The sequence below is a fragment of the Papio anubis genome, chromosome 6 (assembly GCF_008728515.1).
Source record: "Papio anubis isolate 15944 chromosome 6, Panubis1.0, whole genome shotgun sequence".
Lineage (NCBI taxonomy): Eukaryota > Metazoa > Chordata > Mammalia > Primates > Cercopithecidae > Papio > Papio anubis.
Window position 1 is genome coordinate 131,896,720 of NC_044981.1, and position 21,293 is coordinate 131,918,012.

The 21,293-nt window shown below is 37.3% G+C and overlaps 1 protein-coding gene across 35 annotated transcripts in view; it reads left to right on the plus strand.

The window, feature by feature from the left end:
• Positions 1–21,293, plus strand: part of EPB41L2 (erythrocyte membrane protein band 4.1 like 2) — a 235,323-nt gene that overhangs the window by 158,840 nt on the left and 55,190 nt on the right. For all 35 annotated transcript variants that reach the window (XM_021937876.2, XM_021937882.2, XM_021937886.2 and 32 more), the window contains 6 exons: positions 2,437–2,512; positions 6,870–7,088; positions 8,483–8,570; positions 12,903–13,055; positions 13,573–13,670; positions 17,556–17,728. In XM_021937876.2, coding sequence (XP_021793568.1) covers positions 2,437–2,512; positions 6,870–7,088; positions 8,483–8,570; positions 12,903–13,055; positions 13,573–13,670; positions 17,556–17,728 — 807 coding nt within the window. The remainder of the gene's footprint in view (positions 1–2,436; positions 2,513–6,869; positions 7,089–8,482; positions 8,571–12,902; positions 13,056–13,572; positions 13,671–17,555; positions 17,729–21,293) is intronic.

A 21,293-nucleotide genomic window follows, 5' to 3' on the forward strand; every position in this document is an offset into this window, starting at 1 on the left:
TATCTGTGAAGTTTCAGAAAGTTATTTCAGAACTTTTACCCTTGTGGTTTGGCAATATGAATAACATATTAAAACTATTGGACCCAGTTCTTTAAATGGCATCCTGAACTGTACCCATCATGAAAGAGGCTGAGGAAATGAAGCTTTAGCAGTTGTATCTACCTCTTACTTCCTATATTAAAATGGACAAAAAAGCTGCCTATTCTATCGTTGGTCTCTTCTTTAAATTTGATTTTTCAGCTCATAGGCAGTTAGTGAAGATAAATATTAATCTTTTTTGAGTTACCTATGACAACCAACAACTTAATGATTCTCGTTTAAAATTTGCTTTAAAACCTTTATTTCCTCAAACATAAATAAGACTATATGTCTAAGGCTTGCATATGACTAGTATGTAAACATTTCTGTAGCTAGAAGGACTTTATAAACACCTAGGTAAAAATTATAATGAAAATAATATGTAATTAAATTAAAAATTTAACTTGAAAACTGCTAAGGGAGTAGATTTTAAGTGCTCTCACCACAAAAATAGTATGTGAAGAGTAATGCATATGTTAATTAGCTTAATTTAGCCATTCCACAATGTATACGTATTTTCAAACATCATATTGTATACCATAAATGTATACCATTTTTATTTGTCAGTTTAAAAAAAGCTTAGCATTCTTGGTACATTTCAATAGCTTTTAGATTTGGAAGTATATTCGAAAATATGTGGTCTAGTGGAAATGTCTCCAAGTCCTATTGAGGCAAGCATGTGCTAGTGTTATTACCTAGAAAACAAACAAGGAGCCATTAAGAAATGATAAAGCTGTGATAACTTTACTTAATTAGAAATTAGCAGTCACCTTGAAGTAATGCTTACACAAACATGATGCGTGGATATTTGACAGTCAGCATGGCGCTATAGCCCAAGAAACCTCATGTATCTTGATATTCAGGAAAATCTTATATCCCAGTATTATGTTTTAAATGTGTAAAGCAGAACTGAAATCTGCTTCTTAAGTTCAGCAGGACTGACTTCATTGGTTGAATAGTAGTGCATTGAGCCAAAATCCAGCAAAAATGCCTGTGTATATAACAGTAGCCATTTAATAAATATTTGAGTGAGTGAAAATGTAGTGTGCTGATGGTAAGGCAAAGGACAAAATGTCACACTGAACAAGAGAATGGGATTCAAGGAATTTTTCTTCAAGTTCATAAATTAAACATCTCATGAGGTCTTTAAATATGTATAGAATGGAATAACTTGGGTGGGCGTGGTGGTTCATGCCTATAATCCCAACACTTTGGGAGGCTGAGGTGGGAGGATTGCTTAAGCCCAGGGATTCGAGACAAGCCTGGCAACTTAGGGAGACCCTGTCTCTGAAAAGGTAAAATATAAGTTAGCCAGACATCATAGTGCATGCCTGTGGTCCCAGCTACTTGGGAGGCTAAGATGGGAGGATCACTTAGGCCTGGGAGGTCGAGGTTGCAGTGAGCTGTGATCATGCCATGGCACTGCAACCTGGGCAACAGAGTGAGACCCTGTCTTAAAAAAAAAAAAAAAAAAGGAATAACTTATATATATACACACACACACAATTTTTTTTTAATTTAAAAATATTATGAACTTGAAGTCAAACTCTAAATTCAGGCTAGTGGAATTATTTGGATAAACCCTTTAGGAAAATAATACCTGCCCTTTCCCCCATAGTTTTACTTTTTTAAAGCTATCCTACATGTGATCTATCAAAATAGCAGTTACATTTTAATGTATAGATAGCAGTGTTTTAACTTTTAACAAGCCACTTATGATATGGTTGCTTGATTTATTCATTCTTTATGGCACAGTACAGCAAAGTGTTTGTTATATACGAATATACTTACACCTACTTATAAAACCTGGGAAATAATTGTATTGTCCTAAAGTATCATGAAATTGTACCATGCTTTCCTTTCTTGGGATCTCTTTTAACACCTTCTTCAAATAGCCCATTAATAATTTTTTGAATAGCTATTATCTCTTGATCATTACTCTCCTTCCCCAAAACAATGTAGAAATCCTGAATTTTTTTTTTTTTAAGGGTAAAGAATATTTGGCAACAGGAGATCCTGTGGTTAAATAAAATCTTACCTCATAACTATTACATGGAGGTTATATTAAAATTTTTGTGTAATAGATCACCATATAAAACACATGTTGAGGTACCAGTGAATGTTTATGAGAAAGACAGCCTGTTATTTAATGGTGGCTTATTCATGTAATTGATTTCTATTTTATTTTTATTTCATTTTTATTTTGTAAGCAATTTTAATTTAAATAAAAAATAAAATTCTGCATGCTGATTTATAGTTGGATTAGTCTGTACTGTTTGATCCTTGACCTTTAAATTTTATCACAATAGTCATTCTTCTGTTAATTGGGTGCATAACTGTGATATTTAATAATTACAGACCTTCCCTGGCTATTCACTTTTAATGTGAAGTTTTATCCTCCTGATCCTTCTCAATTGACTGAAGATATCACCAGGTACTTTATATTTGCATTTTGAAATGAGTCTTTCCTTACAGCTCTCATTTATTTCTGTGCCCTGGGAGCATAGTGGTAATTTCAGGATTGAAAACCAAAACAGTTTTTCTTAAGTTTTAGAAGTTTCCTTGAAATTGGGTACATCCAAATAGTTTGAAATGTTGACAGTTTCAAAAATTTTATTCACTTTCTTTAATTTCTTCATTTATATTCTAGTAATGAAAATGTTTAAAATGATACTGCTGACAACTTTGTTTTCTATACTTTTAAAAGTCACTAATATTTAATATTTGAGATTTTAATACCAAGGTCATTTTTATTGTATATAACTCGTGTGCCTATATACTAGTCTCATATTACAAAGATGATACGAGGTTAGAAAAATGAAATTATTTTAAAAGGCCAATTAAACTGGTAATTTCTTTCTGTCTTCTCCCTCCAGAACCAAACAAGGTGGGATTTCTTACATAGAGTCAATAGCTAGTTCATTTCCATCTCCTTGGAGATTGTATAAGCTATAAGAACATACACTAAAATTGCAAAGAAAGGATTCTGTTTAGGAGCAAGAGAATATTTATTGATTCTGAGTACTTGCATGGCAACCAAGAAACATTGTGAATTAACAAGTACCTTGAAATCTTAGCCTTATTAGACTGGGTACCAGAAACATTGTGAATCAATCAACAAGTACCTTAATCTTAGCCCGATTACACTGGGTACCAGGGATAGTATTTCTTAGCTTTGGTAAGAGGAAGTATAAAGGATTGATTTTTTTTAAAGGATAATTTTTATATACCATATTTTAAAAAGGTTATTTACGTGGCCAAATGTCCCCTTAACATATACACATTGGAGACAAACATGCCCACATACTTATTTGATACTGTGTGCAGTGCATGACTTTTAGAAAACTAGAGGGACTTAGCAAAAGAGTCTGCTTGTCTTTAGTTCCTGTTTCTTTGATGCTTTCTGCTAGGCCAGTTTTGTTGTCAGACATCAAGTTGTGGAGGTGCTTAAGAGAGCATAATATCCATGTGAATTAGGAAGGATGGAGATTTCTTTCCAATATTGGATACATAGCAGGCTGGCCTTTTTGTTTTTTAAACTACTTGTTGCTGAATAGGAATGTGCTAATTAAGCTCTGAATGAATTAGCTTCACCTAGTAAATAATAAATAATAACTTTGTAACTGCACAGTGAGCTACTTAGAGCATAAAACCTGACCGAACGTGTGTGTAGGATGCAGAGCTTCACTGCTGGATGCCTCTGAACAGTGCATGTGACTGGGGCTTTGTGACCCAGCGCTGTCTGTACATACACTCCTCCTTGCAGTAATTTGTTTGGGGAATGATAATCCTTTGGTGACTGCAAGTTTGTAGCATCAGTAAGTACTTTGGTTTTCTGGAACTTGAACAGTCTCCCTGTCTAGTGGGAGGAACAATATAGTCTACTCAGCTAACTAAAGGTCTCAGTGGTGCAGCCTGAGAACAGCCACCTGCCTGTACTTGTGGCCTGGCAGCTTAAATGTCATCATTGAAATCTTCACCATGATGATTGAAATCTTCACCATGACTTGAGTGAACATTTAGAAGGTGGAGTAGGCTTCTGAGAAGGGCAAGAACACTATCTCGAATAATGTTTGAAGAGTGCTTCATAGTGCTGTGTGAAGGTGCAGTTGGCTATTTCAGGAAGCTCATGCCATTTTTTGTTTGAAGTTTTTAGGGTTTAGACTTAGGTTCTGAAAACAGAGGAAAGGACTAATGTGAAAAGCAGAGACAATAATAGGAAGCAACAAGGTGAAATATTTGTGTTTAGGTTCTAAAACTGCCGTAAAATGTGGAGAACTATCACTGTTGTTGATTAGAGAATTTGAGGATAACCTGGACCCATGGTTGAAAATTCAGTTTTCTTAGCGGCACAGTTATGCTTACTTTTTTCTTTTTCTTTTTTTTTTTTTTTTTTAGTCTCGGCCTTGTCGCTTCAGGCTGGAGGCAGGGTCGGATCTCTCTACGCTCGCTACCGTGTGCCCAATCGGTTCATGCCATTCTCCTGCCTCAGCCTCCCGAAGGGCTGGGACTACAGGCTGCCCCGCCACATCGCCTCAAGCAGTTTTGTATTTTATAGAGACGGGTTTCAATTGTTAGCCAGATGGTCTCTGATCTCTGATCTCGTGATCCACCCGTCTCGGCCTCCCAAAGTGCTGGGATTACAGGCTTGAGCCACCGCGCCCGGCATGCTTACGTTTTTCTATGGGCCAAGGAAACAAATGATCCTCCTTAAAACGTGAACTTCTGCAAGGCATAAAATACTCAAAGTACTATAGTGATAGCGAGAAGACTTTCAGTCTCTCAATTACTGAGCACTTGTCATGCGGCAAGCCCATTAGTAACTGTGGGACTGTGGTGATGATAAACAGAGTCCCTGCCCTGCCTGATAATGTATTTGAGTAATCCAGGTTCTAAACTGAACTGGCCCCATGTGCTGGGTTGTGCTCTCTGACCCAGTAACAACAAGGCCTGGACCAGAGGCCAGCACTCCCCATTTGACTGTGTAGAGTAGAGAGCAGGAAGAGGATTGGGCCCTAAAACCCAGGCCAGGCAAGTGTCCACAGGACTAAGATGGACAGCTGCCAGTATGAATGCCAGCCCCTAAAGGGTCTTAAAGAATGAGGACTCTGCTGTTGATTTGGGAGGATCCGTGGTGACCATAGCAAATGGTGAAATTGGAGAGTAGAAATCACATTTTAAAATGTTACCGAGAGGAAGTGGTAGTGGGGCTAAAAAGGGTGGGGTGGGGGGTTGGGTGGGGAACCACAGATTATATATCATGTGTTTCTGCATTTTATTTCATGGAAAATGGCAATTATTTTATAACTGTAGTGAGCCACATGGAACATTGAATGAGAAACATTATTATAGCCACTAATTATTATAGCTACTAGTTTATTGATTCTTAGGCCTCTGCCAGATATTTTGTTTATATTATCTAATGTTCATGCTCATCTTCAAAGGGAGGTAGAGTTCTTAGCATCTTACAGGTGGGAAATTACCCTTAGGCTTAAAGTAAATTAACTTGCTCAAGGTCATATAGAGTCAGGTCTTCCTGGCTTCAAGGCCCAGGCCTTTTCTACTAGACTGAGCTAGCTACTGCTTTAGGTGGGGTAAGTGGACAAGTAAGGGCTTCAAAGTAGATTTACCAATAGTTGTTGTTAACACTGTTGGTGGGATTGTAAACTAGTTCAACCATTATGGAAAACAGTATGGCGATTCCTCAAGGATCTAGAACTAGATGTACCATATGACCCAGCCATCCCATTACTGGGTATATACCCAAAGGATTATAAATTATGCTGCTATAAAGACACATGCACACGTATGTTTATTGCAGCACTATTCACAATAGCAAAGACTTGGAATCAACCCAAATGTCCATCAGTGACAGATTGGATTAAGAAAATGTGGCACATATACACCATGGAATACTATGCAGCCATAAAAAAGGATGAGTTTGTGTCCTTTGTAGGGACATGGATGCAGCTGGAATCCATCATTCTTAGCAAACTATCACAAGAACAGAAAACCAAACACCGCATGTTCTCACTCATAGGTGGGAACTGAACAATGAGATCACTTGGACTCAGGAAGGGGAACATCACACACCGGGGCCTATCATGGGGAGGGGGGAGGGGGGAGGGATTGCATTGGGAATTATACCTGATGTAAATGACGAGTTGATGGGTGCAGCACACCAACAAGGCACAAGTATACATATGTAACAAACCTGCACGTTATGCACATGTACCCTACAACTTACAGTATAATAATAATAAATAAATTTTAAAAAAATAATAATAATAAAGGTGTTTCTGGAAAAGAAGAAATTAGTATAAAAAGGGTCCAGATGATAAAGGGTGAGTGACCTTAGCTTTTCTTAGAAATGATTAAGACTAGTTTTTTTTAATCCATTATCTTTACATCTTTTGAGGGGTAATTTTTATTGCAATTTGAAACCCAAGGAGACAGTTTAAGTGATTGAAATTTTTACTTCAGTCACAAAACTCTTCATAGTAATCATAGACTGACTATTACCAGAACAGCAGTTTAGAATTTTCATTCCATTGTATATATATACATATAAATTAGCCTTCGGACTCAGTTTCTATAAATAAGCCACAAATTTAGAAGCCCAAGGAACAAGTTGAGGCTTTTTATTAGAGAAGATGATTTTTGCTGTGGATATGAAGAGTGTCTATATTGTATATTTGTTTTCAAAGGGGTATTAGGTTTTAAGGACTGTGAGTGCTCCAGTCTCACCTAATGGTTCTCCTCTGACCCCTTTCTCCCTCTGCTCCACACAGATACTTCTTGTGCCTTCAGCTCCGGCAGGACATTGCCTCTGGTCGCCTGCCCTGCTCTTTTGTGACTCATGCTCTCCTGGGATCCTACACCCTGCAGGCTGAACTTGGTGACTATGACCCAGAAGAACATGGCAGCATCGACCTCAGTGAATTCCAGTTTGCCCCTACTCAGACTAAGGAGCTGGAAGAGAAGGTGGCAGAGCTGCACAAAACCCACAGGTCTGTTGCCTTGCTTACTGGCAAGAGAATGGCCATGGTAGATTTAAATAGCTTCTCTTGTAGCACTTACTAGACGTTTGAGCACGATTTACAGGATTATCCAATTTTTCCTTTTGGATCTTCACCTAGCACTAATCAAGACAACGTGGAGCCCTTGAGGTATCCTTTCATTATTTTTATGACTATCGTATGAGAAACTATGCTCGTGAGACTGTATTTTCATGTATTGGAAAAATGTACTTTTCCCCATGACACCTTTTTCTCCCTGTCCCCTTAACATATACACATTGGAGACAAACATGCCCACATACTTAATTGACGTTTACGTTATATTTCTTCTGCCTTGTAATTGTCCTTATTACTATATGTGGTAAGAAAGCTAGGGAGATAAGGAGGCATTGGGATTTGAATTACCAGTGCAGGTGGTGATGGACATAGGAATAGTAACCGAAATGTACAGGTAATTCCACTGGAAGATGACCCATTGGGTTAGCTAAAATTACTTACATTACATTAATACCATATTACGCTTCGAGAACATTTATATGTGTGTGAAAAAAAAATGGACTTTTTACACAAATTTTTAAAACGCTAACTACAAAATGATAATTTGTTGTATATTGCAAAGTTATAGTTTTATTAAATATTTACTAAAGTGATCTGAAAGGAACTTTCAAAAATTAGGTTTTTAAACAGGCCACATTCATTGATTTTTTTTCTTTAAAAAACAATAAATATGGTATTTGACTCTAAATATTTTCTTGTTAATTTACTTAAATTCTACTCAATAGACATTTGTTGTATGATTCTAATATGAAATATCAGGTACTGACATGCCATGGGGAATGTGAAAATTAATGGGACATGGTCTTGCTCTTTAGGAGCTTAAAGTTTGTTTAGTTGGGCATATAGATAGGAATGGAAATAATTTTAGTATGGACAGAATGTGATTTGTGTTACCTATCGTAGGTAGAAAATCAAATACAAGTAATTTCAATCTTTATTATAATCAACTTTAGTGAAATAAAGTGAAGGAGTAAGAATATGTTTATCACAGAAAGATGAGATCACTGTTTTTTATTCTCCAGTACTTATGTTGTACCCTATTGCTGGGGCTTTTTTCCTCAGTGGAAATAATCAAAAGCAACTTTTTAAGATAAAAGGGGTAAGAGTGGAGGTATACCTCCAGGCAGTTTAGCAGGTTTAGATTATAGGATCTTAAGAGAAAAATGTTAGAGGTTGAGAGTTGTTTTCTTACTATTTCCTACTTTTCTGCAGACTTGGCTGGGTTACTTCCTCTCCTCCAAACCGTCTGAGTGCAGACACTCCTCCCATTCTGACTACATTTGCTCTGCATCCATTAATAAGATAATACTGTTTCTTTTGATTCTCAGGGGCTTATCTCCAGCACAAGCTGATTCCCAGTTCTTAGAAAATGCAAAGAGGCTTTCCATGTACGGTGTTGACCTACATCATGCCAAGGTACTGTAAATGTAATGGGAAGTAGCATCATAGCAGTCTGTTGACTGAAGTGTTGAGAGGGCTCCAGTTTCAGGATAGCACAGCTTATTTTTGGGGAAAGGATATCTGCCTTCAGTTGAAGGTCTCTGGAATATTTCCTTGGTGACTAATTACAGGGTGTATGGTTGTGGGAGGGACCATGTATTCTCCCTCTACCACTTCTTTTCTCAGTCTTTTTAATTAATGCCCTTTCATAGGTACTTACTGTGACACACCTTGTCAGCCTTTTTTTTTTTTTTTTTTTACCTGTTTTCCTGGTTTATTCTGCATCTCAGCTTCTGCTAGGCCAAGTGCTATGTCTGTCCCAGTTCCCTCTCCCACCTCTGTCTTGGGAGAGGAGAGGAGACCTTAGCAACCATGAAAGAGCAAAAGCAGCATGGATAGGACCACTTTCCAAAACGCTTCTGTGTGATGAAGGAGCCCTAGAGTTGGTCTTTTCCCTATAGGTATGTTTTGTACTTTGTGAAAGATAATGTAGGCGGGCCCAGGCTCTGGGTGATAAAGCACCTTCAGTCTAATTTGAAAGGTGGTAAAAGAGTGGGACAATGGGGACATGGGAAGCCAATCATAATCCCGAACGAACACCATAATCCCAAAAGATCAAAATCTCAAAAATATAATGCTTGAAAAAATAATTTTAAAAGTTATTTAAAAGACATTTATTTACGTTTTTAAGGGGGGATTTGAGAAACATACAACAGACCTTGATAGACTACTTTACACGATAAATTAGGCAGTAGTAACATACATATTTTTGCAAGCATGAACATTCCGGTATACTGACAACAGTCACAGGGTATGAGTTATGAATAGACGAATCCTGTTCATAGAGTAATAAGTCAAAAGGTGAAATGTGTAAGTGCACATTACTATAGTTGCTTGCCAGTAACAATATCACTTACTTCATGATTCTAGTTTAGATGATTATGTAGTGGGGAGAGTCAAGGAGGAGAATGACAGACAAGGTGAACTATGGATTTGGTTTTAAAAAAATATGTCCAGTGTCAACGTGTTCTTATGGTTGCCTGGTTTTAAAAGACCCTGCCAATCTGTAGGTGTTGTTTAAAAGCCCAGATTATATGATTTGAGAAATCTCGGAAAGCTCCCCACACAAAGATGTCTTTCCTCCCTAGGCCTCTGATTAATAATTCTTGCATTTGTGTTATTAATCATACTTCATATTTACAAAGCACTCTTTTTCTCCTCAGTGGCTTCCTTTATTTAAATATTTTTCTTTATTATAAAACTAATACATTCATCATAGAAAATAGAGACAAACAGAAGAAATTAAAGATCACGTAAATCTTTTCATGCAGAAATAAGCACTCTTAATACATTTTTTCTTCTTTTTTAGATCCCTGGTCACTTGAATTCACATGCCTTCTAAAAATGGGGTCATACTATGAGCATCATTTTTGTTAGTTTTTTTTTTTTAACTTGGTACTATAAGATTTTTCTGTCAGTAAGTAGTCTCTGGCAGCAGCGTTTTTAACTACTAGATGCTGTATGCCCTTTGTTTTCAAAAGTACTTTCATACCGTCTCACTTCGTAGAAGTATACCATCTCATTTAAAGTTTGAATGTTTTTTAGTTTACAGCTACATAAAACAGTTCAGAGAATGACTTGTTTAAGGCTGTGTATTGTTAAACGGTCTATCTGCCTGATACCTTCTGGTAAATCCTAGTAGGAGGTGAAACAGATTGTCTTAACACTCCAGTGTTTTTCAGATCATTTTCTATATAATGGGGACGGGCTATGTTAGTCAAGAAACAGAAGTAGGGAGAAAGGAAAAAATAAATTTGGGACCAAAATGACCTACCAAACCTCTCCTCCTGCAGACCCTGCCATTTTTGCCACATGTAAATCTTGCAGCTCTACTTTGTTGATCATTAGTTAGAAACCAATTAAGGTTTCAGGATTCTTGTTTTTAATGTTGTGTCTTAGAAAAGTAAGAAATTGCGCACTCTGTTCTAAGTATAATATTCTTTCTTGCTGTGTAGTTAGGAGCAGAACACTAAAAAAATTCAAGGTAACCTTCATTCTGTTTATCATCTGGTAGACTCCTTAGATAATATTTGATAAGCAAGATATTTGTGGCTTATTGAAAAGAATATATGTGGCAATTTAAAAGAACGTTTCATATTTCATGTTGTTTAAAGTTTTGTGCCTTTTAAAATTTTTCATTGACTTAAAATCAGATTTTTTTTTTTTAATCAGAAGAGTTTGTAATGTCATATTCATGTTAGGATGAGTTGGAGAGTGTTAAATAAAAGGAATCTCAACAAAGGTGCAGAGAAACCATAAGAGAAGCAGGACACTGGTGGTAGCCCTGGGCTAATATCTGCAGCTATCCTAATCACTGTAGGTCTGTCTGAAGGAGGGAGGGCAGAGTGGTTTCCAAAACTCCCAAGGAGAGACGCGTGGAGAAGACTGTTTTGCGGGGAGCCATTGTCAGAGGGACACGGTCAGCCTGAGGTGACCACGTAGGGAGGGAATCTGGGTATTAAACACCCTGACCTCCCTTTCCTTCCTCTCCTGATCCTTTGCGAGAACTCTCTTTATACTGAATTCATTTGAAAGCCAGCCATCTCCATATGGGGCAGTGAGCAATGCAGAGAGGGTGCTTCTTTTCATTCGTTTATTTTTCTGGTTTTGCTACCATGTGGCATAACTTACATATGAAGGATCGAGGCCCGCCTTTTCCTCTTTCATTTCCTACCCTTCATCTGTCGTTTCTATTCACACAAGTACTGGTAATTCTAAAATAATTACATAGAACAACGAAAATCAACTGATGTACTTGAATCTGAGTTGTGTCTATTTTTAAGTCAGATAAAATAGTTTCCTTGTCCCGTCCCAAGGTTGCTTCAGACTAGAGATGGCTCATTCAATGTTTCAAATGCGGGTTACTTCCCCACTTGTGATGAGAACATGCCGTCTCAGGCAATCTTCTGCCTTGCTCCCCGTGGCCATGGGCAGCGATGGTTTTGGCAAACACACCATGGGGTCTGGTGCCAAGTTGCTTGGGCACCTGTGCCTGATTCACCCAAGCTTTTTAGTCTATTCCTAGAGAGAGTTGTGGCTGCCAAGATAAGGGTGAGTAAAGCAATCGATTGGATTTTTTAAAATGACTCAAGTTGGTCTAATGTAATTTTATTTGTGTATATGAATTATTCCAGTGTCACAGCAGAGAAAGCAACTGGCATCAGTTAGCTAATGCTATACTTTTATTTATGAAAAACTGGTTTAAATGGTATCAAAATGTTCTTAGTAATAAGACAGACAAAATGTTGTCCTTTTATTAAATTGGGAGTTAGACTAAATATGGGGTTTGTTACAGCATTTTTTGTGAGAATTTGTTTCGTATTGTTTGTGATTTCTGAAAATGTGAATATCTTTGAGCGGTAGTCTTCAATTTTACATATGTTGAATGAGAGCCAGTTCTCCTCTTAGAGATAAACAATAATTTGTATATTTTGAATACCTGCATCTTAGATCTTCACTGCTTGAAATGTGAGGAGACGGGTTTTCATTTTTGTCTGTAAATTTGTTTGGCTTTTAAAACATCTCCTTTAGGCCTGTGATTATTCTAAATTGTCATTGATTCCAAATTAAAGCTCTAGGGAAGGAAAACTATTAATAACTTCAAGAATAGTCTGCAGTCCTTTGAAACATGCCAGCCAAAGGAATGCCTAATGAGAACTGGATGTCAGCATTCTAAGTTAATGAAAAACTGCTTGAATGAATTCAGAGATTTCAGCACTGTCAGCGTGGAAGAGAAATTATCTGTGAGGGATTGGTGTTTTGCAAAATATTGGCATAATTTTAAGAGCTATTAGCTAGGGTAATCCATCTGAGGTAAATGCACCTAAAGGAAAGTGGTTGAACACATCTTAGGGTAGGCCAACAGACTGTCCCTGAGGCTGGACTAGCCTACAGGGAAAGCTCATTTTGTTTCCCATATCTTCAGGATCTCTAGTTCTGCTTCCTTTCTTCTCTGTTAGCTCCTACAGTGGAGCTTGAGAACACATGCATGACGCCTTTTGAGGGACACCATGTCCTACAGTCACGTTGCCATAACTCTGGCAAATCACACCTGATCGCTGAAAATGTATAAATTTAACATGTACGTGTGTACGCCGTAGTTTTCATTAACGTGCATACTGTCACTAAAATTTAAATACAAACCTGGTAAACTGGCATTCCTGATCATGATTTGAGGGAGCTAATGAGCTTCTTGATTTATGTAACTTTCCCAGCTCTAACCATGGTTAATTGGGTTATGCTTGGCAGGACTCAGAAGGTGTGGACATCAAGCTGGGCGTGTGTGCTAATGGACTTCTCATTTACAAAGACAGACTGCGAATCAATCGTTTTGCTTGGCCGAAAATCTTAAAAATTTCCTATAAACGCAGTAACTTCTACATTAAAGTCAGACCAGCAGAGGTAAGCAAAGACATTTCTGATCAGTTGTTCTTAGTCGGCCTCTTTACGACCATGAATTAAAAAATTCTTTCCTCAAATTTTAAGAAAATAAACTATTTATTCTTTCATTGTAAAAGGTCAGGGTTCTTAATGGTAAAATTACAGTATATATATGTCTGGTCTGTTTTTTAAAAAAGCAGCCATCATGCTTTTTACAGAAAAGAAAACGTGATAAGGTGTGGGCTTGTTTTTTTCTTGTTGAATCAATTAAGTTGTGATCATTAGGAAAGCAATAAAATGAGTTTTAGTGAACATTGAAGGATAGTTGGTTTATGTGAGTAGTTGTTACTTGCTTTTTGTAGAAAATAGTATTGCAGTCTATGAAATTCATCTTTATATGATTATATTGGACATGCAATATTTACCTTTTTTGAGAAGAATAATTGCTTCTAACAGGAACATCTGAATCCATGCTTTTCCATGATTTCTAGTCAGTTCTTAAGGAAATATGCTGATTTGTTTTATGAATTTATTCCAGCTGGAACAGTTTGAGAGTACTATTGGATTCAAACTGCCCAACCACCGGGCAGCGAAAAGACTATGGAAAGTGTGCGTGGAGCATCATACTTTCTACAGGTAATTTTAGGAAAACAGCTCAGAAGCTGGGCATAATGGCACACGCCTGTAATTCCACTGACTCAGGAGGCTGAGGTGGGAGGATGGCTTGACCCCAGGAGTTTGAGGCCAGCCTGGGGAACATAGTGAGACTCCATTTCTCTTTTTTTCTAAGAAAGAAAGAAAACAGCTTGGTATTGCTTTTAGTAACCTCTGTGAATTAGGAGGTGGTAGTGGTGGGAAATGTGGCAGATGCATTCACCCCCTGCCTTTGGACTCTTTTCTCCCCTCGCCTCTTCTCCTTTGTCTGCAGTCCCTCCCAGGTCCATTTCTGTCCATGCATTGTCATCATTCAGAACTGAGCTGCCCCTGCAGCTGTCTTCACTGTACTTTCTGACTAACCACCTTTCCTTCCACCACAGCCACACTGCCTCATGCCTGCTACTATTCTTGACTTTCCACTATCCCTCCTCTTAGGTTTCACTTTGATATTCTCATCAGCTGCCTCCTGACTTAACTTCTTTCCCAAACCAACTTGAACCCTGTGGTCTGCCTGCTTTGTCAGGAGTGTTATGACCCCCTCAAACTGCTCTCCTCTTTGCACATTTACCTTGTCTGTCGGCTAGTCCTGGATTAGTCCCCTGTCCTGACCTCACCACTTTTGGACCTGTGCTGTCAAGTGCTACCTTAAATAGTACAATTGTTGTGACACATGCAGTTACTCTATATAACAAAAAATAGCACAACTGTATGGATCAGTGCTCTTACAGATAAATAATTTCCAGCATGAGCTGGATCCTCAGTGCTGCTAGGCAAGCAATTTGTCCTTTGACTTCCTTTGCCACTCCAAATGCTTATTGTCCTCGTGAGGCCCTAGGCACCCCTGCTTCCTCTTCTGATGCCCTCCACTGTGCCGGTCACTGAAAGTAGAAGCTGTGCGTCATGAGTGTTCTTGGTTTCATGCACCTTCCCTTCTTCCCTTTTGCCTTTAATGAAGCATCGCCTCTCTCTCCTCCCATTCATTCTTTCACTCTTCTCCTGTCTCAAGGAGAAGATCATCATTCCTCTGCTTTGATCCCTCATTTCGTGCCTCACAAAGTATCCTGCTTTGTAAATTATTTATTCTCTAGTGGGTACCTTTAGCTTCTTTGGACATATTGGCCAATAAATATGTCCACATCTTGCTCTTTAAAAAATATGTCCACATCTTGCTCTTTAAAAAACAACAACAAATATATATATATTATATAAAATCTTTGATCATCTAGCCATCTTTAGCTTATATCTTTTCTCTTTTTATACTTTTCTTCAAGGACATATTTTTTACATGAGTTTGCTTATCTTTGTTTTCTCGATTTCCTCAGTTTTCTATCACTGCAGTTTAGCTAGCTGTGTATCTAGATCCTTCATCTTTAAGGTTTTTGCTCTGGACTTACAGTCTAATACTGTTCTACCAAATACAAACTGTGTGACCGTGGTACGTTACCAACCTCTCTGCTTCACTTCCATCATCCATATGTGATAGTAATACTAGTATCTACCTCATAGGATTGTTTTGAAAATTAAATAAGATAACACATGAAACAACTTAGAACCATTTCTGGCATATCATAAGATTTATCTTCACCATTATTATTATTCTTAGTTTGGTACCACAGTTTGCTATTTTTAATGTGAATTATCAGCTGGCACAAATGATTATTTCTTGAAGTTAAATTGACTAGTGTCTATTTTTCAAGACTAATATGTTAATTTTCGAGGAGAAATATAGCTCAAAATATACTTGAATCCCTCCGACTCAGTTACACTGATCATATACATCTTTGAAAACTTTATAATTTTTCTTGGTAGCCATAACAAATTTCTCCTCCAGACAGACAACATGAGCCAGCTCATGTAAAGCTAGTAGATGATATTTATGACACAGGTCCAAACTGGGCAGACAGCAGCTTTCCCTGTCACATAATGATAAAAAAAAAAAAGCAGTAATCTGTTTAGAAATGACAAGTGCTAGCATTCAAACATTTATTAGAGTCAGACACAGAATTCATTGCTTTATATCGTGGTAGTCTATTTCTCGCCCTACGCAAGACAACTGATTCTTAGAGACTGGTGCCTATGGAGGAGCACAGCAGCCAGGCATCTGAGCAGAGACGGGGACCGGGCCGCCTGATTCTGAGACTTGTATTCCTCACCTCTGTGCTGTCCTCTTCTTGTATTCTTCTAGCAGGAGTTTCTGAGATGCATTAGTTGTGCAAAGCCTCAGGCCTCCTCATTTTTGCTAATGTACCATGGAATCCAATTTAAAAGTAGACCAATTTGCTCCTGCAAACTTTTGATATAATGGTTAACAAGAGCAGTTTTAAATTTTTAAACCTTGCATAACGTTGCTTGCAACACTGTAAAAAGAATATGTCTAACACAAAGGGCCAGCCCTACTTTGTAGATCGCTTTTGAATCAGATCAGTGGAATTTATTCTGTTTCAGTTTATCATGAAAGGTACAAATGATTTCTTTAGAAAATTACAGTGGCTTGCAGATTGAAGCCATTAATCTATAAACAGATCTATTAATTGATAGCCAATCAGCTAGATTGATATTAGTGGAACAAGAATGTAATAATAAAACTCATACGACCCGGCACAGTGGCTCATGCCTGTAGTCCTACCGTGTTGGGAGGCTGAGGTGGGTGGATCACAAGGTCAGGAGTTTGAGACCAGCCTGACCAACATGGTGAAACTGTGTCTCTACTTTTAAAAAGTACAAAAATTAGCTGGGTGTGGTGGCGTGTGCCTCTGTAATCCCAGCTATTCCGGGGGCTGAGCCAGGAGAATCACTTGAACCCAGGAGGCGGAGGTTGCAGTGAGCCGAGATTGCAACACTGCACTCCAGCCTGGGTGACAGAGCGAGACTCCTCAAAAAATGAAATGAAAGAAATAATGAAATGAAATGAAATGAATAGAGCTGACACTCTTGCTTGGAGCATTTAATAGAGCCTGTTGCCATTCTAAGTGTTGTATATAATAGAGCCTGTTGCCATTCTGCCATTTTTTTTTTTTTTTTTTTTTTTTTTTTATTGCAGAAGGCGATTTCTAAAAAAATTGTACAGAAGGTCTAGAAATACTTGAAATTGAGTTCTTTAAGAAATCACTCTTCCATAGTAAATGATAGGAAAAGTTTTGGTGGAATTCTTCATATTTTTGAATTGTCAATGAAAGTCTTCCTATTTAATAAATTAAGAGCTCTGAGATTATTTGTCAACTTTTGATCAAAGAGCGCAAAATAATTTCAGTTGAACTCCCAAAAAGATTGGCCCATTTACTAAAAACATGCTTTTGTATAAGCCTGGGAATATTTGACATCAAGAAAGTTTGAGTTCATTCATTATGAACCCAGGGATTAAGCAGTAGAATTATGCTGGCGAGAAGGGATGTTAGCCATCTCTACAGATCCACTGTGTGGCGTGTTCATGGGAAAGAATCACTTAATGGAACAGATTCCTGAGTTAGATGTTTTCTCCCCAGGAGAAATAAGCGTAAATATTAGGAATTACTAATGGTAATGGATTGTTACTTGGCGCTTATAGCTAGAAGCAAAAATTCAGACGTGTTTATATAAATGATTTAAGCTAACACAAATAAATAACCTTTGATATGCTGAGAACAGCTGTTTCTTTGCTAACATTGAGAAGAACATCATTCATGAATACATGAATGTGGATTTAATCATCATCATAAAGCTGTGTGTGTAGGAGGGTTTATAAATAATGTTCTTCAGAAAGTTTAGTTTTTGAGTAATCATACTTAAAATGAGATAGGAAAGTACATAGCTTTAAAGGGTTTTTAAAAAAATTCATAAAATCTAATTTCGCTTCCCCTTTCTCTGTCTCTTTTTTTTCTCCTATAGACTTGTTTCTCCGGAGCAGCCACCAAAAGCGAAGTTCCTGACCTTGGGGTCCAAATTCCGCTATAGTGGCCGCACCCAAGCACAGACCCGCCAGGCCAGCACCCTCATAGATAGGCCAGCACCACACTTTGAGCGCACTTCTAGTAAACGGGTCTCCAGGAGTCTAGATGGAGGTAAACACATTTATGATAATTTTGATTTTCATTCATCTTTCTCTAATCCAGTGAGGTCAGAAAATGTTAATCCAGTTAATAAAGCCACCAGAAACACCCTACAGGGATAGCCATTTTTTCCCCGAGTAAATAAAATGCTATTACTTACACCTACAAGAAAATAATTTTGTTGTGTTTTGGAGTTGTTACTGTTTTTTGAAGTTGTCATACTTTTTTCTTTTTTTCCTTTTTTTTTTTTTTAAACAGGTTGAACATTCCATATCTGAAAATCTGAAATACTCCAAAATCAGAAAGTCTTTGAGCACTGACATATGCTCTAAGGAAATGCTTATTGGAGCATTTCAGATTTCATATATTCAGATTTGGGGTGTTCAGCTGCTAAGTATATATAAGGCATATTTCAAAATACAAAAAATACTAGATATCCACAACACTTCTGGTCCCAAACATTTCAGATAAGGGATACTCAACCTGTATTGTCAGTGCACACAAATATTCGTTAAGAGTTCTCATTTATGAGATGTTGGACACATTTGTTTTACTGATTTCTCTTGATCGTGATGTGTTTTATGTTCAATTTCCTGAACCTGTTAATTAATGGGAAAATGTAATTCTAAGGGTTTTTTGGTATGGTAGCATATGAACCTTAATTCAGATGAACATAAAACATTCCTTCATCAGCAAATGTTCATGAGTGAAACAACTTACTGAAGCTTACCAAACTTTGCATCATATGAGAAAGCTTTAGTAGCTTCAAAGGCTTCATTTTAAATACAGCTTTTTGACAAAAAGTAAATATAATGTGTTTGTTCTTTAACCCAAGGGAAAATATGTATAAATGTGAATTTTTTTTTCTGTTAGAATTCTAATTAGATACAAATTGAAGTTTTTTTGTAAACTACACATGAAATAAGTTTTATATAAACTACACATGGAAAAAAAATATATATATATAAATTATGTGGTCCAAAATGGGTTAAAAATAGGTTTTCTATAAAAGAGCTAAGGTTAAATTTATATTAGAATGCCTTATGAAGGAATATTCTTTCTTTGTAATAGAAAATGATGAGTATGGATAATTTTCTACCCAAAGAAACAGTTTTCCAACAGTTTTGGTTGATTGAACTAAAATATATATATGTATATATATAGATTTATAATAATACTAAATTTGAAAATTATATTTTAGTACTTATTAGCAGAAACCTTTTTCTTATTATATTTTTCTGAAATATAAACTCGAACAACTTATGTTTTAAATAATTAGAGTAGAACAGACAAGATAATGCTAACAGATGAAAAAAAAACTTTCTTAATAGTGAAGGATTCATATGCATTGCCTTCATCTGCTTTTCCTAGAAAAAAACTTGGAAAACAAATGCAGGTGGACACATAGAGATATTTGCCAGGATTTGTTGGTTGGGATTTTGGTATATAGTTATTAAATCCTGAAATGTACAAGGGGATGGTGAACTGTGCTTTAAACAAATTTCCAAAATTGTGGAAATGATTTAAATTCAGTTAATTATTAAGGTACTATAGCTGCTAAAGTATCATTTTAGCTCTTCAACAACTGAGCACTTTTCCAGCTAAATCTGAAAAATGTGCCAACCCATGTAAATATTTCACAAGTCTTGCCCCTTGCCACAGAGAATTTATACAAGTACTGAATAAATGCAGTCACTGTTGTTTAGTGCCCTGAGAGAAATCATTGCTCTTTCTGAACACTGTCTGTTTTCAGCATTTGTTTGAAACTATGAGGCTATATAACTCTTATATTGCAAAGTTTAGCATTTAAAAAGAGCAGTAAAACAGCATTTTCTTTGAGGTATACAAACTGTGCTCCAGGAAATCCACCATCTTGTATGGGCAGTTAGTGCAGAGGGTTATAGGAGGTCTGTATCTGAAAACAATGATTTTTACAAGTAAAAACAACAAACATGGCACAGTAATCCATTATTTTTCCCTTTGTGTTTTGGACACCGTAATTCATCAGATGGGTAAGTCATCAAAAGGATTATTGTGTTATTGTGAAAAATAGGAGGCTTTTAATGCCAATACATGACCAGACAGCCAGTGAACTCTTTGATTAGGGCTTATGTTCTCCGTTTTTTCCCCCCAAAGCAAAGCTAGGCTGTAACCTGGCACTGAGCTTTATTTTCTTTGCCCCTCTTTATCAACATACCATTTGTTGTTGTAGTTGACATGTGTTGTATTTTCTTTTCCTGTTTACTTTATAAGTGAGGCTAGAATGATTTAGGTATATAAGCCTCACTTTAAAGTTTGGCAAATTAAAATAAATCCTCTTGCGATTACATGGCAAGTGAAAACCGGGATTCAATCTAAAGATCAAATATCAAAATGAAAATCAATGTAGAACACCTGTTTTAGGACAAGGCGTCTCCTCCGAGATTAGAAAATCAAACCCCAAAGAAGGCAAATCAGTCATTTAAGAGAACCAACAACCGAGATGCATTTGGGGGTTGAGGAACCAGTGATTTCCCGACAGTGGAAAGTATAATGAACAGGGACATGACTTAGATAGGATCATCAGCGAAGGAAGGCCTGTCGGAGGAAGAACCAGGTCGGTTGAGACATGAAGGATGAGAAGGAGGCAGCCAAGGAAAGGACAAGAGATATTTAAAAATAAAGCATTCCAGGTAGCAGAGGCAGCGACGATGAAGCTATAAGGCAAGGGAGAGCTGGATACAGTCCTGGAACAGAAAGAAGGCAAGTGTAGTCAGATCTTAGGAAGTGGCGGGAGAGGTAAGCCTGGGTCAGGTCATACAGGGCCGTGGAGGCCATGGTGAAGAATGTGGATTTTATTTATTCCATGTGCTCTAGGAAACCATTGAAGGGTTTGTGTGGGTTTATGTGCACACAAGGGCACAGTGTTGTCTTGTTTAAAAAAATCATTTGATGCAAGAGCGCAATTAGATTGAGCGAGGAAGCAGGCAGGCTGGTTAGGAATGGCCCAGGTGAAAGCGATGGTGGTCTTCCCTTTTGTGGGAGTAGGTCAATTAGCCATTTGGTATCTTGGGCTCTGTGCCAGGGCCTACAATCTTCTCAGATGTTTAAGACCTGAATAAATGTATCGGCTCCAAAATACAAGAAAATGCATGCTGAAATTAATAAGTATTTAAAAGTATGCAAAGTCAGCATTTTGTCAACTTTAATAACTTTTAATTTGATATTCATATTTTAATAGCATTACATTTGAAGCCATTTCTAGGTCAGATTTTTGCGTTTTGCAAAATTTCTGAGTATGTATAATAGGTGTGTAGAAATCATAATTGTAAGCAAAAGGATTAATCATAGCCATATACTTTCCAAGGGAAAATTATTTAAATCTTGTTAGAAGTTTTTTTTATTAGAAAACAAACCGCTGGAGGCCAGGCACTGTGTCTCACACCTGTAACTGCAGCACTTTGGGAGACCGAGGAGGGCAGATCACAAGGTCAGGAGTTTGAGACCAGTCTGACCTAAATGGTGAAACCCCATCTCTACTAAAAATACAAAAAATTAGCCAGGCATGGTGGTGCGTGCCTGTAATCCCAGCTACTCA